This window comes from Pseudonaja textilis, chromosome 1 (genome assembly GCF_049901715.1).
Source record: "Pseudonaja textilis isolate UNSWEBS1 chromosome 1, rPseTex1.2, whole genome shotgun sequence".
In the NCBI taxonomy this organism is placed as follows: Eukaryota; Metazoa; Chordata; class Lepidosauria; order Squamata; family Elapidae; genus Pseudonaja; species Pseudonaja textilis.
Genome location: NC_141990.1, coordinates 54,900,298 through 54,926,776, shown reverse-complemented (window position 1 = coordinate 54,926,776; position 26,479 = coordinate 54,900,298). Strand labels below are relative to the sequence as shown.

At 34.7% G+C, this 26,479-nt stretch overlaps 1 protein-coding gene across 8 annotated transcripts in view; it reads left to right on the top strand.

The window, feature by feature from the left end:
* Positions 1–8,114: 8,114 nt before the first annotated feature.
* Positions 8,115–26,479, top strand: part of CLIP4 (CAP-Gly domain containing linker protein family member 4) — a 37,689-nt gene continuing 19,324 nt past the window's right edge. For 4 of the 8 annotated variants that reach the window (XM_026695628.2, XM_087934772.1, XM_026695627.2 and 1 more), the window contains exons 1-7: positions 8,172–8,327; positions 13,396–13,543; positions 18,186–18,325; positions 18,792–18,885; positions 20,377–20,538; positions 23,862–23,980; positions 24,319–24,555. In XM_026695628.2, coding sequence (XP_026551413.1) covers positions 13,411–13,543; positions 18,186–18,325; positions 18,792–18,885; positions 20,377–20,538; positions 23,862–23,980; positions 24,319–24,555 — 885 coding nt within the window. In that variant the 5' untranslated portion in view covers positions 8,172–8,327; positions 13,396–13,410. Of the gene's footprint in view, positions 8,138–8,171; positions 8,428–8,669; positions 8,693–13,180; positions 13,300–13,395; positions 13,544–18,185; positions 18,326–18,791; positions 18,886–20,376; positions 20,539–23,861; positions 23,981–24,318; positions 24,556–26,479 lie in introns of those variants that run through there. The other 4 variants (XM_087934769.1, XM_087934754.1, XM_087934760.1 and 1 more) reach the window with 4 other exon arrangements.

Sequence of the window (26,479 nt, the reverse complement as noted above, 5' to 3'; positions counted from 1 at the left end):
TCGACTGAGCTAGGGGATTAAGAGAGCTTACGTATCTTGCTCCTGCCTTAACAGATGTCAACCAGAAGGAAGGATTTAAGCTAATTAGGATAAGAAGCCCATAGCTAGTTTGTTGCACTTGTAACAGGACAACTCCTGTTACACACCGCATTTTACAAACTGGCTTTTGGTCCACTGCAATTCTCATTGTATTTCATTTCTAAACTTTCTTTGGGATCTGAAATTCCAAAGACAGATGCAGTTATAAGTCAGTTCCAAGAACACTGCCTGCAAGGCAAAATACTACTGAATGGTCACCTAAAAGGACTGAACGTGACCTTGGAGGATTAATGCCAATGAGGAACAAACACAATCTACAAAGCCAAAGAAAACAGCATTAAAAAGCTTATTAAGCCATTCAGTCTTATCCGATCTCAAGATCAGCACGAGCAAGCATTCATTTCCTTGAGGACTTTCTCCAAGAATGCTGTTCAATAGTTTTAGCTCTTTTAACTTTCCAAAATGATAACGCTGTTTTGCATAATTCTATTTTTCAGAGTTAAATAATGATCCCAATTCAGCATGCACTCCCCCCGCCCCCCCAGCTCTGCTTTGATTTCTTCAAGTGCAAGAGCACCTGCAGCAGTTCATGGGAGGCTATGAATTATTCACCAGAGTGATGTCTCTCAGCACCAAAAGAGTACTCAGTAATCTTCTCTTGCCCAAAGGCTGGATTAACGTAACCAGGTGCAGTTGATTAGTCTAATGAAAATGCCCTTTATATGATCTTGGAGGGGTTCCCAATCACTTTACAGCCAGTACAAACAAGAAACGTTGTCAGTCTGAATACAGATCAGTCCCTTGATCAAGAACAAGCTAGTCAAATACCTCACAGTCATGGTAGATCTATTCTAATGTAAATGCTTGGGTTATTATGAATAATCTTTATTTTTCCAGGGTCTTAATTAATTTACAAGTCTTACTTCACAGATCTGCTGTAGATTACATTAAACCTCGAAAGAATTCAATAGTGCGGAGTTAATATTATTTCTAGAGCAATAGACTCAAACCGATCATGAAATGGAAAAAATTAAAGAAATTTGTCTCCCCTGTCATAATGCTAGAACTCAGGTCATTGAATAAAACTTGTCATTGGAACTCATTATTGTTACATTACTATTGTAAGAGATATGGATTATCAAAGACACCCAAGAAGTTGAAATATATTTGTATATTAATAACAGTTTCATGTTTCATAAGATGAATCCATCTGCATCTAAAAAAATATTCTAAGTTCTGCACAATATACTATCCTGAAATGGTATTGTACTTTCCTGGGATCACTACTAGAGATTTTGAAATATAATTTATTTTCCACTGATCAGTCTGTTCCCTGCTTGCCAAGATAATGAAAAATGTTAATAGAGCTATTCCACTCCCACTTTATAGGTACTTGAGTCTTACCTGCAGTGCAAACTGAAATTTGATGAAATTCAAGTGTCTTGAATACTCTATGGGAAATTCTGAGAAAAAGAATATTATGAAGTATGCTGAAAATAGTTGGATCCTCTTTCTGCATGTCAGTAATCGTCTGCAACACTAATTTTATCAGGTACTTAGGAATGGAGGACTTGGTAGCACAAGGAAACAACAGCCAGTGACTTAATAGCTGGCCATCAACATTTCAATCAACCAATAAGCCACACCCAATCAGGCACCACATAAATACCACACATAGAACAATCCAAAGCGCACATTCCCACAGAGAGAAGTTCCCTGAGGATGGGCTCCAACTTGAGTCTGAGAGCTCAGGAGAGTAAACCTCTGAATCCGGTGACCGACCCAGACTGGATCCTGCAATACTAGTCTTTGAATAGACAGAAGTGAAGAAAGCATATCAAAATGCTTAATCGTGAAGCAGTTTTTCAACCTGTAGCTGACTTTAGTTCACAACACACACTAAATAGTTCACATAAGTCTTATCAACTTATTAACTGCAAGCTCACACACAAAAGCTGGTGCCCCTGCAGAAAATTCACGTTGATGTTTTAAATATTAATTCAGTTTCCTCCTTATTTCTTATGTGTCTGGACCTTCTATTTCTGACTGATCTGTAATTTGAAATTTAAAGAAGTTCTATGGGAAAGAAAATGTAGCAATATCTTGAATGCTAATTTTGATGTATTTTAAAGTTAAATAAATTGTATTTTACGATTTTTCATTAGCAGCAGAGAAACCAAAAGCAGAACTATATATGTGCCATGGGAATTTGCCAGCATCCAAACTGAATATGTAATACATATTACATAAGAATATAAAATTTATTACTCTTAATTCTGTTAGTATTAACAGCATTAACATATACAAAGCAAAAGGAAGTGTAATATACTTAACTGTGGACCATAAACAACTCTGAATGAAACGCTGTAATGGTTGCTTTGGTTAGAAAGCGACTCGGAATCTATTCCTGATTTTGACCCTAATTTCAAGGAGACTTAATCCTAACCCCAATTTTATTTTCAATGACAGTGGGATTTTCCCATATATTTTACTGTGGACCACAAACAACTTAAAAAAACAACAGCTATCGCTTTCTTGAAAAAAACGACTCAGAATCTACGGCTTCTACCCATTTTTGGCTCTGACTCCAAGGAGACCTAACCTTAACCCTTGTTTCATTTTCAATAGCAATGGGATTTTCCCATGGATCACAAAAAACTCCACACAAAATGCTATAATTGTTATTTTCCTTAGAAAAATGATTCAGAATGTAATCTTAATATCTGTTTTCTACTCTAACTGCAAGGAAATCTACCCATACCCCTACCCTTATTCTCTTTTTCAGTGGCAATGAGATTTTTTTTCATGTATTTCCTTGCAGATCACAAACAACTGCAAGTGAAAACCTGTTACTATCACTTTGCATAGAAAATGACTCAGAATCTATCTCTGATTATACATTTTCAGTCAAGACTCCAAGGAGACCTAACCCTGACGCCAATCCCAACTATAACTCTAGTTTCTTTTGCTATTTTCAATGGCAACGTATCTTTTCTTTTCAAACATTGCAATGATATGGTGTAGATATAAGCTTGAGTAGTGTAAGTATAAGCTTGAGAAGACTGAGAATTAAATTCCAGTGAAATATGAGTTTCCTTTAAGGTAAACAGTATATTCTCAGCCCAGCCTAATGAAAATAATTTCTGCAGTGGAAGAAAATGAAGGAAGATTCCCCTGCATGTTGCCTTAAGCCCCCAAGAGACTTGAAATGTGATGAAGAAACACCTAAATATTATAGTAGCTGTTTCTTTAAACTTACAACAGAAAAATAAAATATGTCATAGAATAATACTTTATCACTAAGGCAAATTTAATCAGAAAAAGACAGGTGTCAAATGGATTGCTTGAAAGATTTTTAAAGTTTGTATTAATCAAAATATTTCATCACTACAAGTAATCCTCAAATTATAACAGTTCATTGTGACCGTTCAAATTACAACAGCACTGAAAAAAGTGACTTAGGACCATTATTCACACTTACAACCATTGTAGCATCCCCATGGTCATGTGATCAAAATCCAGATGCCTGGCAACTGACTCATATTTATGACGTTTGCAGTGTCCCAGTGATCCCTTTTGTGACCTTCTTACAAGCAAAGTCAATGGGGAAACCAGATTCACTTAAACTTACTAACTTAACAACTCTAACAATTCACTTAACAACTGTGGCAAGGAAGATCATAAAATGGGGCAAAACTCACTTAACGAATGTCACGCTAAGCAACAGAAATTTTGGGCTCAATTGTTGTCATAATTCCCCAGATGCTCTGTGTCAAATGAAATATAGAATCCATGTAGCATACAGGTGTTTTTACATGGATTGGCTAACATCATATAACAAAGTTTCATGGAATAAACATTATCCAATTGTGCTTTGAATACAATGGTCAGTTTTGAAGAGTAACAGCTTTCTCATATACCCAAGAGTTTTTATTTAATGTGGACAAACTACTGTAGATAGGACCAGCACCAAACTAGGAGCACGTCTGACTGCAATAGGGATTTGGAAAATCCTATGTTGTCTCTTACTTCATCTTACTTGATGAAATTATAAGAAATGATGTATTGGTACACTATAAGACACAGATGACTCAATATAGTGAATGTGGTGGTACATGTTGCTAAAGTCACGAAAGTAAACATAGAGAAAAATTACTTCATGCTTAGTTTCAATAGACAGGCCTGCTCTTGTTTTAGAATCCAATAAGACATGTATTTCCAGAATTAGCGGTTAGGGTTGCTATATATGTGGGCCCAGCCCTTGTTTATCCTGCAAACTATGCTGTCATAGAAGGTAATGCCTGCTCTAACTAGCTATGCAAGTTGCCAGCCTGATTGTGCCTTTCTTCACTCTAATGACAACTGATAAAAATCCTTGCTGCAGAGCAAGCAAGAAAAACCTAGGGTTAATGCTTCCTACTCAAAAAATAGGTGGTAAAATTAAATAATGTTTCAGACTATCAGAGAAACCCACATTATTATTAATTACCTTTTTTCAATACTTTGAATTCAAGTTGCTCGGAAGGACTCAAGAGCATGATTCCGCCAACTAAAATTGTGTAGCAAATATTTGGGGGAGCTTCCTTGGTCCCTGATACTTCGTTAGGTAGGTTTAGATCTACCAAAATCAGCCAAATCAATAATGATTTCCTTGCTAGCACTATAGTATCTACCCTTGATGTTCATAAGATGCTGACTGAATTAAACCAGATATTTTGGCACTTATATATTAAAATTGACAAATTTGACAAAGGACATTCAATGGCAGACCTTAAAATGACTGTTTTGGAAAAATGGGACTAAATGCACAATTGAATGAGAAGTTGCTGAACTCAAATACATCAAAAAGTTTCAAGCAATCTCATTGGTCTCAACCCACACAATGGATTTTCAATATATTAGACTTATTAATTTAAAAAGTAATGATTTATCTAAAAACCTCCCCAAAGCTTATGCCCTTTATTAAAATTTATTAGAAAAGCTGCCACCAAACTCCTGATTTTTTTTGCTACCTGGACTAACAGAATTCTTTACCCTAGCACAAATGGGGTGCTACATGTAAGTACTCTTCAATTTATGACTGCTTGTTTAACAATCGTTTGCAATCAGAATGGCTGTTATATGGTTCGCAAAGCACTTCTGGCTCTTGTAAAACATTACGATGCCCACTCTCCTGTCACATATTTGCATTTTGGGCACTTGGCAATCTATTCACATTAATGACTGACATATAATTGCCATTCTCCGCCCATTTCCCCAGAAAGTCAAAGGAGAAACATCCAGGTACAATTGTAAGCTGAGGGGATGTTGGATTTGAGGTCTGTTTTCCCCAGATCACGGAGGGTACTCCCCTCTTCCATGCATGGAAGGGAAATCTTCCCATGTGCTAGAGGTAGGGACCTCAAATCTGGTGAAAATGCTAGTGAACTCTATAATTCTTAGCCTTCCAGAATGTTGGGAAGTGCCAGCGTTTTAACAAACAGCATAATCTCCGCCCCTCCAGAGGGGGAAAATGCTAGCCAATGCCAGTGTTCTGAATTTTCCAGAACAATGGAATTTGCCAGTTTTGAAGTATGTACTTCCAGTGGGTTGAGAGATTGTCCAACGACAAAGGCCATCATTTTCATAATCATTCCCACTGATGGGGTGGAGAAAGGGCCCAGGTTCTAGTCCCTCTCCCCACACCCACACCTCTCCCTAGTGATCCACTTAACAACCTACTTAGTTGCTTAACAACTTAAACTGGGAGAGCCAGGATGGTGGTTATGGTGTTTTGCTTAACAATCGTGTCACTGAATGACCAAAATTCTGGGCTCAGTTGTGGTTTAAATGGCCTACCTGGACAATTGGTCAGTGACATTTGCTTATGCTTAAATACAGAGGTTGAAACTGTACCATTATGATTTTACAAAGTCCCTTATATTTCCAAGGCTGATCAAAACAGATAGATTCAGGTGCTTCTGTGGTTATGAAGTTACCACTCTTTTTAATTTGATCAATCATCAGAAACATATTAGGTTGCAATTTTTTCATTAATAGTTGTAAATTTTAGAACTCACTATTTCCTCCTTGTTATTGTTTCAGGATTTTTATATAATTTTATCCTTTAAAATTGCATCCTTATATAATCCTGCTACGTTTCTTTTTACAGCCTTGGACCATAATTAATTAGATAATCAAGAACCAGAAATGCAGAGAAATTACAATATTTTTTTAATTCTTAATAGGTTACCTAAAAGTCAGAAAGACCAAGAACTGGCTGTAGTGTGGCTTATAACTACTTCAACTTTTTATGTGATTCCAACAGAAAAATCCTACATTAGACGAATTTCATGTCACTTGAAGCTGAAACTTTATTCTTTGAAGGTATACTCAAGTTGGCTTTAATGTTTTTTCTTCTTTAACATAGCACACCAAGTAATTATCTCCATGTTTCTCAATATAACATTTTCCTCTGCTTTTACTTTCCACTTACTAGGGAAATTAGATAATTTGCCTAAAGGTTCAAGTTAATAGAGTTTTAAATGCAGATACCAGTAGCTTCCTTTTCATTTCCAAAATGGAAAGCAAGAGACAAGTGGAAAATTTGCCCGATTAAATGTAGTGTTCTAAATCAGAGCAAGAAAAGCCAAGAAGCTATAAACAAAGCAAGTGCATTTGCGTCCTTTTCCTTTTGCACATATACTTGAACATATTGAATGGTACATTTTTTGAAAAACTAAAATCTTCACAGGGCTGTGTAGTGGGCCATAAAGGGTGCTTTGCATGATGCATTGACAGTGCACTTATAACATCTCTGCATGTCAAAATGTGTCACTCATTATATCTTTAAAAGGAGCAATCAACAGAATTGGGTAGATTTCAGGAAGCACCATGGAAGAGCTGCTGAATCCTGATGGGTCAATTTCCTGTTTTATAAATGTATTCTATGTAATCCCTTGGGGATTCTTTCCCTACAATTTTACATATAATCATATTTTACTTAAATTTTAAATACTAATTTTTGTAATTTTAGATGTTATTACATTTTACAAAATTTTTGAGTCTACTTTGTAACTTTATCCACTGTATAGATGTACTTCTTTTGCTCTAGTTAGGTTGTTTTATAAATTTAACTAGTCTTAAATTTTATTTGCTATTTACCAAGATTTATAAATACTCAAATAACACATTGCTTGTACTAGTCTAAGACAGTCAGAAACTGGCTCTCAGCTAACAGTCAGCTGATTTGCTGAGTGTCATTATATTCCTCTGCTTATTTTATTAGAGGATTTACTATCTGAATCTAATTTTTCTTATTCAAGGGGGAAAGGACATTCTTTTGCTCCTCTTTAAATCCACTTGCTTATGGCCACAACTATTTCATTCCATCTAATACGAAATAAAAGATAAGAATAGTTTTATTCCATCTAAAAATAAGAATACTGTAGTTTAATTCCAACAGAAAAGCCAGTACAAATGTATAACCTATTAGCACAATGCTACACAAGCTTATTCAAAACTCCGGTCTAAAGGATTTACCTCCTTAGTACTTAGCAGCACTGTAAAATGCCTATTTTGATATTATACGAGGCAATAAGATGAAGTTATTTTTGTGAAAGAGAACACGTTACAGTGTTCTATTATCATTTAGTGTAACTTCCTATAAAAGGACAAAAATTAGTGATCAAAGTACACAGATACAGTTATAAAAACGAAGTGCTTTTAGGTCGCCTATCATATATATATCTATCATATATATGTATGTCTTTACGAGCCTACGCTCTGCAATGTTTACGAAGCTGCGAAAGTCTTCCCCCTCCATCTGCTTTGAAACCAGACACAAATTGCTGAGACCCGATGAAGCCGCTCGAATTGCTTTCCGAGGTCTGCACATGCGCATCTCTTTCTTCATCTTTAGAAAACTAAAGAACGAACGTGGGGGATCGAATTCAGGTGCTCCCCTCCTCCCGGGAGCTAAACCACGCAAGAGGCGCATCGGGAGGCGAAGGCCAGCGAAGGAGGAATCCTGGATATGCAAAAGACTTCAAATAAGGGGCGGAGTTAATGATGCTGATTGGCTAGGCCAGACAGTTGCGTGCCGGAATGGGAGTGAAGGGTAAGCGACGGGAGAGAACCTTTGATGCAGATACATTGCTGCATGGGGGTGGTCGGGGGCGGGGCGTAGCTTAGCGGGACTACCTGATCTACCCTCTCAGACGTCTGTGCGGTGGGCGGGGCCCCAGATTGATGGGCGGTAACTTTTCCCCCTCAGTTCTCAGGAGCCGCAGTTGCGGAGGGGACGGCAGGTGAGGGCGACCGGGGACGGGGGCGGCGGGGAGTTGTTCCTACTGCTGCTGTCTTCATGCGGGTTATCTGGAAAGACTTCGGGGCAGAGCACGCCGAAGGGTTGGTCCCCATTCCCCAAACCGGAGGCGTGGCGTGGGTTAGACTGGGGGAAGGGGGGAAGGCAGAATGACGCGTTGGGGGGAGGGTATGCCCAGCTTTCTGGTGTGAGGTGGGGGGGGAGAGGAGGGATGACACGTGGTACCCTAACGTCTGAAAGGAAACCTGCCGCTTGGCTGCACGTGCACCGGGTGGCGCGGTGGGAAGCCGGTTTGCGTGCGCTGATAACCGCTGGTTTCGGGAGCGCGTCTTGAGGGTTTGTGGCAAGGTGAACGGTGGCGATGTTTGCGGGCGGAACTGGGAGCCGAAGTCAAGACAGCTGGAATGCCACCCAGGATCTGTTTCTGCATGTATAAAAACGTTATGTAACACAGGTTTTTAGGGAGTGAAGGGACTGCTTCGGTATCCCCTAAAGGCGTTTACCCCCATCTCTCACGATCAGCCGCATCTTTTTATCAATTTCATAGAACAAATAGCCTCTTATCTTTTTTTGAAAAGCCCAAGACTTTTGAAGTTAAGACTTGATTTCCCCTCCCCTTGGTTTCCTGGTCTGCCCAAGCTTTGGCAAGGAGAAACAATTCCACTAATAAACCTTTCATAGGTGTCACGTCTTTAAAGTGGAGGCATTTAAGGCAAAACTGCAGGCTAAGGCCATAGATTGACGTTGAAGTTACCTGTCGTTTTTCTTCTGTCCATTTGCTACTGATTAATTGAGGTCGGATTTAATTTGAGCTAAGGGAACTATTGCCCTATGTGTAAAGCAGCCAGATTGAGCAGCTTTCAGTCCTAGTAACTCCCCCCACCCCCATTTTGGGCAGCTAGCCTGGTTACTTCTTTGACATACCAAACCTTTTGTGACAGAATTTCTGTTTAATAATTTTCTGCCAATGTCCCTCTATTAAATGAGCAGATAGTATAACATTTTATCATGTTTATTTTTGAACATTCAGAAATACAGTCAAAATTTATTGGTGGAACAAGGAAACATCCCTTAATTTATGAAGATTAATAAATGCCTTCCGTGTCAAACTAAAAATGTTTTGGTGATTAGGTTTTATTATTTATGTATTATATTTATATCCAATTGCAACAGAAAAACCCTTTTGATTTCTGTGCAGTTATCACAATATGAAACTTTATACGCCCTGCATCTTGCTGAAACTTAACAGAACTGTTGGTTATAGTTGATGAAGCTTGTGCTATATTTAGTAGCAGGATAAGACCTAATGGGTGTTTAATGCTATTTACAGGCTAAACTGTGCACAACAACTAAAATGTAGAACACTTTCTCTCTTTGAATTCTTTAGTTATTCACTAAATGAAATCAACTAGATGTAGGAATAGAATAGAATTCTTTATTGGCCAAGTGTGATTGGACACATAAGGAATTTGTCTTGGTGTATATGCTCTCAGTGTACACAAAAGAAAAGATACATTTGTCAAGAGTCAAGAAAGGTGACTCTTGAGCTAGCTGTCTAGCACATTTAGGATGTGGGAGTGTGTTATAACATCCTTTGAGAAGTAAACCAACTCACTGAATCCAGTGAGTGAAGAAATTGAGCCTAGTTACTTGTGGCTTGGCTTCCTTCAGATAACCAACATGCATGCAGCTGGTGCGTTGAAAAGTCAAAACATGTTTTGAAGGAAGGTGTGACTCATAGCCAAGTCCATCAAAGATGTATTTGCCTTTTCTTTTGTTACAAAGCTATTATTAAGTATTATTGGAGAATTGTTTTGCTAATAAATGCTTACTATATTCACAATTTACAAAACACAAGATCTGTAACATTAAATATTTCTGGAAGTCACCCAGAGTCATTGATGAGTAGGCAGCCCTATTAAAGTATAAATAATATCTAATTTGCAATTTAAGATAGTATAAATTATTTTATATTCTTAAATGTATCTTATAATCAAGATTAAAGTAGTAGATTTAATCAGTTCAAATATTCTAGCTCACAATAGCCAGACACTGTTTTTTGGCTAAGTCTAAAAACACTAGAGAATTCCTGGAAACCTGGCACTCAGACAAAGCAGCCATCAACAGGCACATAGAAGTAAACAACACACACATACACACACACACACACACACACACCACATTCCAAAGAGACAATCAAAAAGCCAAAAATGAAAGAAAGAAACCAAAACACCACCCCACCATCACACAACACACAGATAAACTCCGAGACAAATACAAGAACAGTAATTGTTTACTTGTTTGTTTACAATATCCCAACAAACTAATAGTAAACAGGCTAATCAAGGAACCACAAGAACAGTAACACTGGTATATAAAAAGAGAACAAACCCTACACCTTTATAGCACTGATGTTACCTTGTTTGGTAATGAAACATCTGCCAGAAAACAGCTAAGCTTAGACAGCACCCAGATATATCCTGAAGTAAAAAATTGTATTATAATATGCTCTGTCAGAGAAATATTCATAAACATATGAAATAAGTAAATAAAATTGGATAGAATCCTGAAAAAAGTTCCTTCAAAATACTAGTGGAATTGGAATCTATAAAAACAATAGGCCAAAGACAGAAATGATGGTTGCTTTCTTATTTTATGTATCATTTCACCCATCTATTTCTTAAAAGAACATTCCCAAGTATATGAAAGAATAAAAGAGATTGACAGGTTGTAATTAGGTTTAAAGAATATTAAAATGTTTTTTGTATTTTGCTGGTAAATTTTGCTTTATGTATTGTTGCAGTGCACTAAAATTGACTCATTGTCTTTAGAGGTCCGCAGAATATAATTCTCAGATAATTTACAGTTATTGACCCAGATGTATCTAAGCTAGCTGATTGCAATGAATCAAGCTAATAAGAACCGTCTCTAGAAATGTAGAAAAACAGTGCTTTTCAGACGTCCTAATTTATTTTTCTATATTTAACTTCGAATAATCAGTAGATCATGGAATAGCAGTGCTGAAACAGAACATATGCATTCTAAGATATCTGGAAAGAAAAGGAGGTGTTTTTCTGCTTCATCTAAGACTTTTTTTTTCTCCAAAAAAGAAAAATGAAAAGAAATTGATTTTTACATATTTTCTTTTCATACAATAAAAAATATTTGTAAAACAAATTGATATGACTTTAGAGATATTTCTGCCAAATCTAAGAAACAAACAAGTGAAGGGTTTTACTTAAGTCCATGCAAATGATAACAGAAGATTATACTATAGTTTGCTGTTAAGAAAACATTTCATTTGAAAAAAGATATGGATTCTGAGTGGCTGGAAGCATGGTGGCTCAGTGGCTTAAAGAGTCTGGAGAAAGTCTATGCTCTGGCACTTCGAGTCCTAGAACGGGGTGAGCGCCTTGGCTTCTGCCAAGCTATCAATTTGAGAGCATGCTACATGCAAGTAGATAAATAGGTTCCACTTCAGTGGGACAAATAACAGAACTTTATGTGGAAGTACAAACACAATTGATGCTGGATCTGCCCGAGTGCAATGTCTGAATGCGAGGCGACATTGGTAGAGGGAAAAAGCCCTGGCTGCTGCTGCGGAATGCCATTAGCCATTCTGAGTGCATTCTAGCTCACCCTCTGTGGTATACTTTTAGATAGCGTGTGAGCATGAACCGAATGGACTAGCAGTCTTAGGCAGGCAAACAACTACTCTATATTAACCCTGTAGTCTCCTAGCTAATGTATCGTTACCTTAAGATAAATAAATCCTGTGGCTTCATGCCTAAGGCTGGATTAGAAGTCTCCTGGCTTCTAGCCTGATGTCTTAACCATTACACAAGATTGACTCTCATGCATTTAATAGTACAATTATTTTTCTTATCCCATGATTGAGAAACACTCTTCAATTTTGATTTGGTGAAATCTATGCAAGTCTGACTTGAATCATATTTATAGCTTTTTTAATCTTGAGTGCTATACACTGGCTCATACAATAATTTCCCACAGAATAGTTGATAAATGTTTACAAAGAATTCAGGTGATCAGCAATAGCTCTATATTTACATATGGATAATAGTCATCCTGTAAGCCTTTATTCTATTTAAAACCATCCTTATATATTAATCTATAATACTAGATTACAGATTAGTCTTCTTTAATTTGTATTATAGGTTATTATACTAGATTATATACTACTATAAATAACACAAAATGCTATTCAATGACAAACCTTTTGTTTTTTTTAAATGCTTCATTGCATTAAAAACAATGAATAGGTTTTTATTTCTATAACTTCACATTTGGGGAAAGTATTTTATTACCTACCTTACGTAATAGTGACCTTAAAGTTATTTTTGCTGAAAAGTAAATATTATTTAATTAAAAATTAAAGATGCAATGCTGTTACTGTTAGCAAGCCTAACAGTAACCGTAACAGTGAGAGAGAAAAAGTAATATCCTTTGAGCAACCTTTCCTACATTTTGCTCCTCAGTTCTCTAGAAATAGTTCCTAAATTTCAGATTAATTAGAATAAATGTGTCTTAAAAGATTTGACCAGAACTATTAAAAGAAATAGAATATGTAAACAACAAATTAAGATTTTCAAAGAATGGATATTGAACTACATGTTTCATAACTTTATATCTGTAGCAGGTATGTTCTTGGCCATATTTTCAAGCAATGTGAGGACCAAATTTTATCTAGAAAATTGCAGGAAAATAATTTTTGGATTTAAGACCATATGCAATATTTCAGTTTAGATAAGGAGATCTGCTAACCCTATACCATATTGTCAATTATACCTTGCTAAGTAAGATTTCATTTTGCCTTCTAGTTTCATCTCAAGCCTTGTGATAAAATTCTAATATTTAGGAGTGATGAAATGATGATGCAATAACCTATGAATTCACATGATGTTCAAAATATTTGGACATATATTTATTATATTTTAGTAAGTAAGAGAAATACAAATTGCATGAGCAGATAATATTTCCAGTCATTTGTCAATTGATGAGATATTTTTGAAAAAAATCCTTTTTCGCCAAAGGTGGCTTTCTAAAAGATGACCATAGAGGAACTTCCTGACCCTTCTGAAGATGAAGTTTCATTAAGTAGAAGACACCAGTATTTTATCTTGGGCTCTGAAGATCCAATTACACATTCAGTCTCTGCTGCACCAATGCCTTCAGAATATGGTAAGACTATTTATAGAAGGAGGTAACTATGCAGAGCTGTTTTCAAAATATTGAATGAGTAGAGATTGATTCCAAAGGGATGCTCGGAACTTAAAACTAATTAACATTATCTGGCAAAATATTACAATTCTTTTAAAAAATGTGCTGTATGCTAGATGTAGTGAATTATCTTTCTCAGAATAGCTTTATTATATAAATGGTGCACAAGACACATCTTGGAAAATTACTTGGGTTCCAACAGAAAAAAGTAGTTTAGTATGAAATATATAAAATTATATTGCTATCAGGGCATCAAGAACAATTTTGAGTGCTATGAGAAAAAAATTTGTGCAAGTGTCATGGAAGCTGTTGTACAATATTTTATATGCTAGTCATGTGAAAAATTGATATATTAGAACTTCTTTCCTCTTTGGGCATCTTTCCTTGGTGCAAGACTAGAAGCAAGCAGGTGAATAAATATTCTCTGACAAAATAAACTTGCACAAAAACAAATTATCTCAGATTTGCATATATTGTAATTAATTAAATCACATTACAATTAAAGAAGGCAGCTCAATAAATAAAATGTGTAATTTAATACAAAGCTAAATAAAATATTAATAAATAACATCATATTTGTTAAGCTGAACTAAATTTAAAAATGAAATTGAGAAATTAAGAAAGAACAAAATGAATTGTAGCCGCTTCTTCAATAATCTTAACAATAAGAGTGACTAAAATATAGTTTTAGTGAAGACCAGTTTATGCACAGCTTCAGACTATGTTGCACTTGCTTCTGATTATTAACTTACTCAAAAGATCAAATAGACAATGCAGATGACCTTCTGACAGGTTAGAATTACAACAATAAAATGGATAAAAAGCTTTTGAATATTTCTTGGCACTGAAGCAAATGGCAACAACATTTACCAGTTTTTGTAATGCAACAAGGTATGCGCTCATGGTTTCTGTTTTAACTTAGTTAAACAGAAAGCTATCTTGATTTTACTCCAGGAGGATAAATTTCTGTAAAAATGCTTATCTGATTGTCTGTATGAAGTCTGGTTTTGTCTACACTTGTTCACATTGGGAGACATATGACTTAGAGAAGCTACATTTTTAAAATAAAATTTCGAATTTGAAAATTTCTAAGCTGCATGTTTTGGTCTCTATGTCTAACAGCTTGAGGTTAGACAGCTCTTTTCTATTAACAGTAGTCTCTAGAATAAGATTTCTCTCAATTTTGGCTATTAAACTGGTTTTTAAGACTTTGGATAAATGAAATAAAATAAATGTAAAGTAAAATTGTTATTATCTGCACAGAGTAAACGTGAAACAGATAATTAGTTCATTGACTAATTAAAAAGGGAAGGTGCCAAATCACAACCTTATTTCCTGTCTCTGTTTAGAGAGGATAACATGAAGATTAGGCATCCCTTAAAATATGAGGCATAGACAAGATATAGAAGGTGATGGAAAAAATTCCTGTGATAAAATTAAGTATAAATTGTATTGAATGCCAACATCCACAAAGAAAGCAAATAATTTGCCCATCCTGATCTCTGTATGTTTATTAAATAAATGATTTCAAATATAAGCTTTATCAACAATAGGGTACATGTACACCTACTACAGGTTTTGCTTGTTCTGAAAATATATTATGCCAATATCTCTAATTTTATTAAAAGAAATTGCACATATATTTCAGCCACAATCTTTATCAAAGTAATTGTTCTTTAATTAATGACAGTTACCTACTCCCACTTAAAAAAATCTTATACGTCTTGTATGCATGCTTTTAAGCTCCATGTGTTTAAATTTCCATCCAGTGGGCATATGATCAGTCAATTTTTATTATAAAAGATTTTACAAAAATTGGCACTACAATTCAGGTTTATTTTATATAATTAGCCATATAATTAGTATCTGAACAATAGCAGAAGGTAAAGTGGTAAGAACTAATAACTTGTTATCTGTAACAGGGTACCAAATAAGTGTAGAGTAAATTTCAGAGGATGCTTTTATCTGTCCTTCTGTTAAAAGATAGATTTAAAATGACATACCTCTTCGTTCTGGGAAACAATTGTTACAGTTCTGATAAAGTATTTTCCAGAACCCAGTTTGGTTTTTTTAAGTTCAAATGCAGTCCATAACTAATTCTGAAATAGCTTCATGTTGTATTTTTAAAAAAACCAATTACCCTTCTTGTCTAACTGATGAGCTTGCCTCTTTTATATGAGGTTCTTTGGTTTCCAAAACAACACAGAATTCTTTTGTTGTCAGAGAGGACTAAACATGGTCTAATATTTTTTCTCAGTGCTCTAAATGATTCCAGTATTAATAGTCTATTTTAAAAGTATTAGAGATTCAGATGTTTAAAACCATTCAGTACTGGTTTAGCTAATTGGTCATTTCAGGGACATTTTATTTATTTTAAAATTGATATAGCACTCAATCTGCAGAAATGGGACTTTGACTCTGTTATTGCAATCTTTATTTCAATATTTATGGGCTTAATATATAGAGTGCCAAGACAGCCAGATCCATCGATGCTTCCCATTAATAGATTCATCTTTAAAAATGAAAAAAGAAATGCTTGCTGTTGAATCCAAGAGTGAAGAAATGTAAAATGCTCTCCTAAAATCTCTTTTCCTATTTTTCTTTCTGCATAGTTAAAATTGTTTGAACAGAGTCATTCAACCTACTTCAGATATTGTACAGTTATTGTTCTTCCTCCCTCACATTCATCCTCTTTAGGGGGAAACTTTTCACAATAGTAATTTAATCAAAAGTGTTTTCCTATTGCACAATAACTTATTTTTCTTTTTTGCAATCTGAAGTGTAAGTCACCACCTAAAGAATTCCACTCCATTCTCTGCAAACACTGATGATTCTTTAGGGTTTTATTTGAATCTCAATAAAAATCTAGTGATATTTTTGAATATAAAACTAAATGGTATATCCTAAATGGTTTTTGTGTATATATAATTTGTAGTAAGAATTTTAATTACAATGGAAGAATCTAATGCAAACTAAAAGTAAAATAGAAAGTAAATGGTGCAAAGGAGAAGAAAAAACATAGAAAATAAAAATTAAAAATAAAAATATAGCAATGAAAGAAAAAAGCCATATATAAAGAAATGACTTCCAATCTTCATCATAATAAATATATAAATATAATCTGTTTTTGTAACTCTTCACTCCCTCCTAATTTACAACCAATGATGTCTTGATCCAATATCCGATGTCTTATCTATAGAGAAGTCCATAAAATATCATAGCCCTAATGTCAGTAGAATGTTCATTAAGTATTTATTTATTTATTTAATTTATATTAGCAATAGCACTTAGAATTATATACCACTTTACAGTGCTTTTACAGTCCTCACTAAGCGATTTACAGAGTTAGAATATTGCCCCCAACAATCTGGGTCCTCATTTTACCAACCTTGGAAGGATGGAAGGCTGAGTCAACCTTGAGCCGGTGGGACTTGAACTGCTGGCAAACAGTCAGCAGAAGTAACCTGCAGTACTGCACTCTAACCACTGAGCCACCACAGCTCACTAATTGGCGCCTATTCATCCATGGCGACTCAAGGCAGCTTACAGAATATAAAAGCACATTTAAAACAATAAAACTAATAAAAAGAATCAAATTAATATAGTAAAATATAATAAAATTTTAATATAATAAAAATTTTAATATAATAAAATCACCCCCAGCCCCTGCCCTGGCAACAGCAGATCACACAAGCCATGTAATGGGCTCCATCCTGCTCTGGGATCCCCAGGCCCATTGGCAGAACCAAGTCTTCAGCGCCTTCTGGAAGAGTATTAGAGTGGGGGGCATGCTAATCTCTGGGGAAATGATGTTCCAGAGAGGGAGCCACCACGGGGAAGGCCCTTCTTCTGGGTCCCAGCAGGTAAATTTCTCTCGGGGATGGGACCTGCAGCATTACCAGAAATAATAAATTATTTTATTTTAACCTTGGTCAAATAAACCAAGTTTATATTCCTTGCTTTTAATTTTGACAATCTTAATCTTTAATCCATTGAAATGCCATAGAATTTGCTTTCTTTTCATTTTTTCTTTTTCCCTTCTGATGAGATTGTTCAAAGTTTTAACAAGCTTTTTTGTAAATCCAGTATAAAAGAATTATCCAAATCATGGTTTATTATTTTATTTCCTTTTTGATTTTTAAATATCAACCCATTTCTTTTCTTTTTCATGTCATTCCCATAGCTTGTCTATTGTATATCCACTTTAAGTGCCATCTCTATCTTGTCAAGTAAAACATGTTTTTCCTTAATAGATTTTCTGGGTTAAGAAGGAAGATTTTCTATAGCAAAATATGAAAGAGTAGTACCCTGAGACTGCCACATTTAAATAAATAATAAGACATCATAAAAATTGTAAAAAAAATATCCTATGTGGAATATTCAGTATCATCAAATTAGAGAATCCCTTATTGATTACATAGTAAAATGTTTTCCAATTGTAGATTGTCCAGATGTTTTACATTTGAACACTGTATCTTTAGCTAGCATCTTCAGGGCACTAGGTGGTGAAGGTTTGTTAAGTTGTATTGACTAAAAGTGTTTTTAAAATCTTTCTGAATATTTTTATCAACTAATTTTTTCTTTCATTTTTTCATTCCTGTAGAGTTCTCTTTTTTTGATCCAAATGATGCAGCATGCCAGGAAATTCTTTTCAATCCCAAAACATCTGTGTCTGAATTATTTGCTATCTTAAGACAGTGGGTTCCCCAAGTTCAGCAAAATATTGATATAATAGGAAATGAGGTGAGATATTTATTGATTTCCTGGATTTATCTATAAATATTTATGTTATGCCCTCATTTAATATATGGAAATATTTGTTTAATTTTTGTTTACAGTTCAATGTTACCAAATATGTCTTTACATCTGCATCCTTATTAATTAGAACTTTTCATGATCTGCTAAGAGCAGAATCCTTCATTAAAAATGCATTAAGAACTATATATCTTTTGGGGTTTACATGATTTTGGCAAGTTTTTTTAATTTAAGTAATTCTATAGTACTAAGTGAACTGATGAAATGCAAAGTGGTAATCACATGAACCCAGATATTTATGTCATCATTGCTGTGAAATGTATCAGCTAATCCCTTTGGCAACAAAAATAATTTGTTACTAGGTATCACTATGAGAGTGATATATATTTTACCTTCCAGGAAATAGGAGTTGCTGCATCAGAACCATAAATGATATTTTTTTTCAAAAAAACAGATCATTAAGAGAGGCTGTAACGTGAATGATAGAGATGGCTTGACTGACATGACTCTTTTGCACTATACTTGCAAGTCAGGAGCTCATGGAATTGGTAAGAAAATGAATTGGAAATTTTCTGTGGCTAGTTTTTCCAGCAAGAATAGTAACTGTTTTTCCAAACTTTATCCAGGTATATTGCTTATGCCATTATAGAGAGGAATGAAGTGTCATTCCTCTTCAAATCATCTATCTGTAATATTCTAATATATTAGAAATTCCACCTCCCTCTGTGTTCAAAATTCTACCAATTTGAATAATTTGGATCTTCTGCAGCAGTTTTCCCACCTTCAGCAAATTCTGTTCAAAAGCCACATATCTTCCTGAGCACCCCAAAAATCATTTACTGAATTTCTGAACCCTCCCTCCCACTGGCCAAAGTGATGCGCCTTGGTAACATCACAACATCAGTTCCTATAAGGCTTTGTATAGATGATAAATTAGGTTCTGATACATCAAATAGCATTTTAAAATTCATGAAGTGGCTATATTTACTATATGTAATCACAGACTTTGTACGCTGCCCTTTCTCTCCAAACTTTCTAAATGGAATCATACTACCTTTTCTATTTTCCCATTGTTCTGTAGCCATGTAACCTCCTATACAGCAGCAATTTTAAATTAATGGGGTGGAAATTGACAGAAACTTTATATTTTATCATTTGAAAATCCTAGGAAATAATAGAATTACATGTTAGTACGTGGTACAGATAAAAATGTAACATAATTTAACAGTTGAATTAAATAGTTTTAGTCCTAATTGCTATGTAGAAATCAACAGTAGCATTCCACTGAAGTCCTAGCATAGGTATAATTTCACTAATATTTTGGTCAGATGTCTTTTAGCATTGCTGGATTGATTATGGGACTCTCTCTACCATTGGTTACTTATCCATTAGCTCTCTATCATGATCTAGAATAGTAACATGTGATGTTTAAGTTATCATCACCACCACCACCACCACAACTGTTACTCCAGCATCTGTGCAAGGAAGGAGCTGTTCTTACTTGAACTTCTGTTCCTATTGTATGAGATGCAATGGATCCTGCAGTATTTCTGCTGTCCTAAAACAGAAACAAGACAATGTAATTCAAATCGAGACATAGAAAATTGCATGGCATACCATAAAATATATTTTTCTACAGAAAATAAGACAAAACTCAAGCATCTTTTTTGCTGCATATGAATCTGTAGAACAAATTTCCCCAATTTGAATCTTTCCAGATGTGTTGAGATAGCAGTTGTCATTAATTCAAGTCATTGGCTATAGATATTTAGAATCAAGAAAGCTATTGCCCTGGACATCCAGAGAAAAAGGCTATATATAAAGTACTAGGAAACTTTACTGAGTTTTTTCTTCATTGTTGATGTAGTTATAGTCTGACTAATCTTCAAACTCTGGTAAGGAAACATCTTGTAAGGACTGGCTATATGGAAACTTGCCAGTTTTTGACATAGTCTTCTGTTATCTAGTATGTTGTGAAAATCTACCAAGAACCCACTAAAGTACATATAAGCTATGTTTTCAAACTATTTGCTTTGCAGGGGATGTGAAAACAGCAGAAAAATTTGCCTCTCAACTTATTGAGTTGGGTGCAGATATCAGTTTGAGGAGTCGCTGGACTAATATGAATGCTCTGCACTATGCTTCCTATTTTGATGTTCCAGAACTCATTACTATTCTTTTGAAAAATGCAAAACCAAAAGGTAAATCTTGTCAGATGTAATATCAATAAATAAAATGTTCCTTTCCCTTGCCAGTAAGACTATATCCAAACTGATGTTGCCCTGAATATGAGGACAATTTAAAAACTTGGACAAAGATGCATATTGTAATGTGATAACAATGTTGCTAAAATCTCCAAATTATCACACATCAATGAATTACTCATTTTAGCTGCAGTATTTATTAATTATCTCTATCTCTCTGTTTGCCTTCCTTCCTTCCTTCCTTCCTTCCTTCCTTCCTTCCTTCCTTCCTTCCTTCCTTCCTTCCTTCCTTCCTTCCTTCCCTGGTTTCCGTCTATACCAGTGACGGCGAACCTTTTCGGCACCGAGTGCCAAAAAGGTGATGAGGAAATGTCGTGTGTACACGCGTTCATCAGAGCCATGCTCCGGAAAAGCCGAACTTCTGGGTTCTGGTGCACATGCGCTCCCAACAATCAGCTGGCTATCATGCGTGTGCACACCGGTTATCAGCACTGGCACATGGGCGAAGGACAGCTGATCGTTGCACACGCATGCTCACCAGAAACCCGGAAGACAAACAGGCAAGGCCATGCGTGCCAGGCGACATGGCTTCGCATGCCACTTTGGGCACATGTGCTATAGGTTTGTTATCACGTGTCTATACTATTACTGGCAATTGGAGGGTGTAGAAAGGGAAAGGGAAATGTTTTGCTCCTACAGTGTTTAAATATACAGCCACATCGCTGATCACTGATATTTACCATCATTGTGTCTACCTGAACATACTATTACTAAATATCTATAATGATCTCTTGAAAGTGAAATAATTTAGCTCTAAGATATACAGTATATCTTAAAATAAGTATGGAAAGAAATATTAGAAAAGTGTGTGTGTGTGTGTGTGTGTGTGTGTGTGTGTATCAGTACGTATAAATTGCATACACATTTTCCATATTGAAGTTTTGAATTTCTGTTTATTCTGTTAGTTCCTAAAATTCCATATCAATTGCCACTATTTTAGTGGAAACTTTGAATTGCCATATACTCAAAAAAAAATTGTGTTTTTTATATATATATATTGCATTGTAGGTTATGAGGTCAATCATTAACAAAGCAACTGGGTTAAAAGGTATTTATTTTGGAAATTATGGCTCTGAACATTCAGTTAAAAAAGATGAAAGATAATATGTGGCCTTCCTTTGAGGTAGATTCTTCAGAGAGAATTTGAGATGGATTTAATTATTATGTGTAATATATTATTGTTTTGAAAATTATATTCATCTTTGTTTTCTTAATAACACATGACAACTGATCTCCCCTTCCTCATGGTGGCTCTTTTTATGCTTATGTCTATGGAGTTGTCATAGACAGGTGATGTAGAACATACTGATATCACATATATTCATTTTATTTAGTTCTTTAAAACATTTTCTTTAAGTAGCTCAATCATACAGATATAGTTATGTCTTATCCTCCCCACCCCTTTTATTTTCATAATGATATTGAGTTTGTGGAAAATAGGAATTAATGACTGCTTTCTGATCATCTTATGAAGTTTCATGTCAATTTTTTTTCATCACTTAATGTTATAAAAATTTAATGTATTCATAATTTTTTACTTTGGGTTTTAGCTTGAAGCTGAATTAGAACAGATGGAACTGTTTACTCCTTTCTGCTTTTTGATTTCTCTTTCTTTTGTTCCCAAATGTATTTTTCTCCTTCAAAATTTCTCAGAATTTCTAGCACAGGTTCTTCTTTTTAATAGTGCAAAGATTTATATTACCAGTTTCTTTTAGCACATGTTTTTATTGATGTGGATGATAAGGAGTAAGCTCTTCACTTCTCCAGTAAATCATTAGAATTTCTTTCTGTCTTCTCAAACATATGAGATGACAGCATAAGATTAGCTATATTATAAGAGGCAGAGAGTGTGAATAAGTTATATGATGGTAGTCAGATGAAAGAGTATATTCCTTGTGAGCCCAGGTTCATGATGTTTGAAAATATTAATTTATTTTTTTGTAAAGCCTTCATGTTTCCCTAGAAGGGAGCATTGGTTCATAGAGGATGACTTTAAGCAAGTTCTTAACCAATGTCAGCACTTCGCAACAACACGGTTGTTACATAAAGTTGACAGCCGTGTAGGCTTCCAGTAACAGGTAGTGTTTTCTCTGATGCTAAAAGGTTTGCTGCATCTTGTTCCATTGAAGGGGAAATTTTAGCAGAACCTTTGAAGGAAGGAAGTCCTATTTTCCCTTCCCATTGCTATTTTTCTAAAAGCAGAGGAACAATTGATCCTTAAAAATGCCTGAGAACTATTTAATGCCTGAAAATTATTTATTGGCCCTTTTCTCACGTTACGTTTAATTAGGCCAGGGAATAAGTGTGAAGAAGCTGAAAAACTAACACATCAGACAATAAATTGAATAAATCACAGGATCAATTCAATTTCCTACTCTATACAGGAATCCAAATTCATCCATCACAAATGGAAATCTAGGCTCTACCAAAACACAACCAATGGAAGGGAGCTATCTATTGTATTAGAAATTTAATAATTATAATTCATTGCTGCATTGTGCAGATTTTCTCTAAATATTGCCTTCTTTCAGTTGTTTCAAATGTATGTTTAGTTTTACCCATGAGGTATTCAGCTAGCTTTGCTCCTCTTTATTCTTGTTCATTCTATCTTTAAATAGAGAGGATACTTGTGTAACTGAGAGCTTCCTTTTGATACTTTATGTTTAATTTCCAGAGTTAAATTGTTCAAACAATCAGGAAAGAATTTGTATCTGCCTTTTTAAAAAATGATGAATTTAAACCATCAGCATATGCATGCTTGGATAACACTTTTGTGTGTAGTGACCAATGTGAACATGAAACATAAATATGCACAAAGAGACAACTGGAGAAAGATTTCAAAGTACTTCTGCCTAGTTTCCTGGAGATCACAACTGATCTGACACTTTGAGGAGGAATGCTTTTTGCTCATACTTTTTTTGCTCTCACTTATTATTATTGCTGATGTTGAATTCTCATATCCCAGCTTCTCTGGTCCCAATGTTTTCAGACAGCCTTTAAGTTGCTATTTATTAATCTGTCACATGAATTGTATTCAAGCTAATTGATATTATTTCTCTTATTGCTAAAAAGTCAATTTGGAAAGCAGTAGTTGCATATACATTTAATAAATTAAAAATATTTTTGCGTTTGTTTAGTGGGTGACTGACTGTTTGACCTCTCTGACTTGAATTTGAAATTTTATTGGCTATATCTAATGTTGTCTTAGTAATTGTATTTGCTCATAGTATGTCATTAAGGATATTGGTTCTTAATTGTAGATGTTGATGCCACTTGCAGTGACTTTGATTTTGGAACTGCCTTGCATATTGCTGCCTTCAATTTATGTACTGGAGCTGTAAAGTGTCTATTGGAAAATGGTGCTAACCCTGCTTTTAGGGTGAGATGTTGATTTTGTCAAATATTTGTTTTATCTGGCTGAATCTGAATTACAATGATTGTTTAAAAATGCAGTTTAGTTTTATATTGGAAACATCAAAAATGCACAGGAAAATATATGTAAATTATATTTGTACTTCAGTTTATTTTTAGATCTTTTTGTAAATTATTTGAAATTTGTTTACCCTGGCAATGTAAGTTTAGGATTAGTTGTGTTTGATGATGATGATGGCATATTTAGTTATATAATAGGTGTTAATGTATTAATAGCTCTGTTTTGATTTGGATCAATACTGTGTGTGAATTTACTCCCTTGTTTTGGTGATTATTGTTCCACAGAATGACAAAGGGCAGACACCTGCTGATGTGGTTCCTGATCCAGTAGATATGCCATTGGAAATGGCTGATGCAGCAGCTAGCGCTAAAGAAATCAAACAGATGCTTATAGATGCAGTACCTCTGGTTTGCGACCTTTCCAATATAATGCTTCCAAATTATGATAATGTCACTGGAAAAGACCCGCTTGAATCCCTTGGTCTAAAACTGGGAGATCGAGTTGTCATTGCAGGACAGAAGGTATGGTTAATAAGCAAATTGTGAAAGAAAAATTAACTGGATTGAAAATGTTTCTGGATTTATATGTTGGGCTGTTAATCACAATGAGCTAAATGATTCTCCTGGTAGCTCTGTCACATCAGCTAGTAAAATTTAATGTTTTTAAAGGAGATCTGTAACTGGCTTACTTGGATACACTATGTAAAAATTATATCATCCCTGCCCACCTGAATAATATGCACGTGTTCTCTGTCGTAAAGTAGCAAACATGGTACCAGGTTGATTGCAAGTTTCATAAAACTGTGCTATACTTTGCACTTTAAAATGCATGTTGCAAAGTTTTATCGATCCATATGTTGCTTCCACAGTATTTTATTAATTTTAACTTTTAATGAAATATAAATTGTGCTTCGTTACCTTTAAAAAGAATTGATGCAAATATATTTTGGAAAGCAAACAACTTTGAACAGAAATTCAGTATCTGGAACTTCATAGAACTGTCACATTTCTGATGTGTTAGAAGATTAGATATCTGATAGCTACCCTAGTTGTTATTTCTAGACACTGCTCAAAGCAAATTCTTAGTTTTAATGTAAAATGTAACATGCAAAGCACAATGGTTCCAATAAAAGTTTTGAAACAAGCTAAATTTTTAAGCAGAACTGATTTAAAACTTCAATTTTTTGAATAAATAATATAATAGGAAGTTTTGGTTAAATGTTATATTATAATTTAGCATGTTTGATAGTAATGCAATTGTATTTAGTGACCAACAAATAATTTGAAATTAATAGTTTGTGTGTTAAAATTTCGTATAAATATGCTGAGCCAAATTTAGCATTTTGAGAATTTTGCTTCAAACATAAAAAATTATTTTGGCAATGGTTTGCTCTCTAAGCTTGTTTCAATTTAGTTTCTGAAAGTTTCGTTATCAGACAAGGTAACATCATCAGTAGGTTTCTTGTCTTATTCTTCTTTCTTATAAATAAACTGACCAATGTGGTCAGTTGGTCATGGGATTGGTTGTTCATTTAGAGCTATATTTAAATTCTGAGCAGCTGATTGGTTCTCTTGTTGAATGGTTGTTCAAACGGTGTGGTTTCTTACATATTCATATGCTGGATCTAGATGAATATGCTTGTTAATTGCTCCTTTAGTAGAATACCAGGCGTCAATAAATTCACAAGTATAGTGAGTGTTGGCATGGTCAATTGTTTGTGTTCTTCCAATGAATTGATGATGTTTATCAATATAGTTTGAGATGTGTGCATGTGTATAATATTTTTAGATATTGTATGTATTGAGTTATAGAATCATAAAACTGGAAGAGTTTAACTTTATCTGCACAAAAACATAATAATAAAATGCATGATGATATAAACACTAGGAATTAAAAACAGCACAGCAAAGTGTTTGCATTTGTTATACCTGTTTAATATTAAAACAATTAATTAAAATGTGGGAGAGTAAAAACATATTTCTTGCTTGCTGAGAAGACAATATTGTTGGCTCCATGCCTAGGGAAGTTAGCCCAGAGTTGGGGAAGAACCACTGAAAAAGCCAGTTCATAAGTCCCACTTACAACCCTCTGTATTTATTTATTTAGTCTGCCTATATCCTGAATTTCTGTCTATATAAATATGATAATTAAGATATAAATAGGACACAAGCTGGAAGAGACATTATTTCAATTACTGTAATTGCAAGCTCTGAAAGGCTTTTCTAAGTGAAGAGCTTTCTAGAATTAAAAATGAATTTGAGAGCCAGTAAAGATTGTATACAATGATTGTATACTATGTTCATTATACTTAAATCCAGTCAGTACTCTCACTGTAGTAATTAACTGAAGTTTCTGAACTGTCTTCAAGGATAGTTTCGTGTATGAATGCATTCAGATAATCAAACCAACAAATTACAGGATGTGGATTGAGGTAGCAAGCTCTGT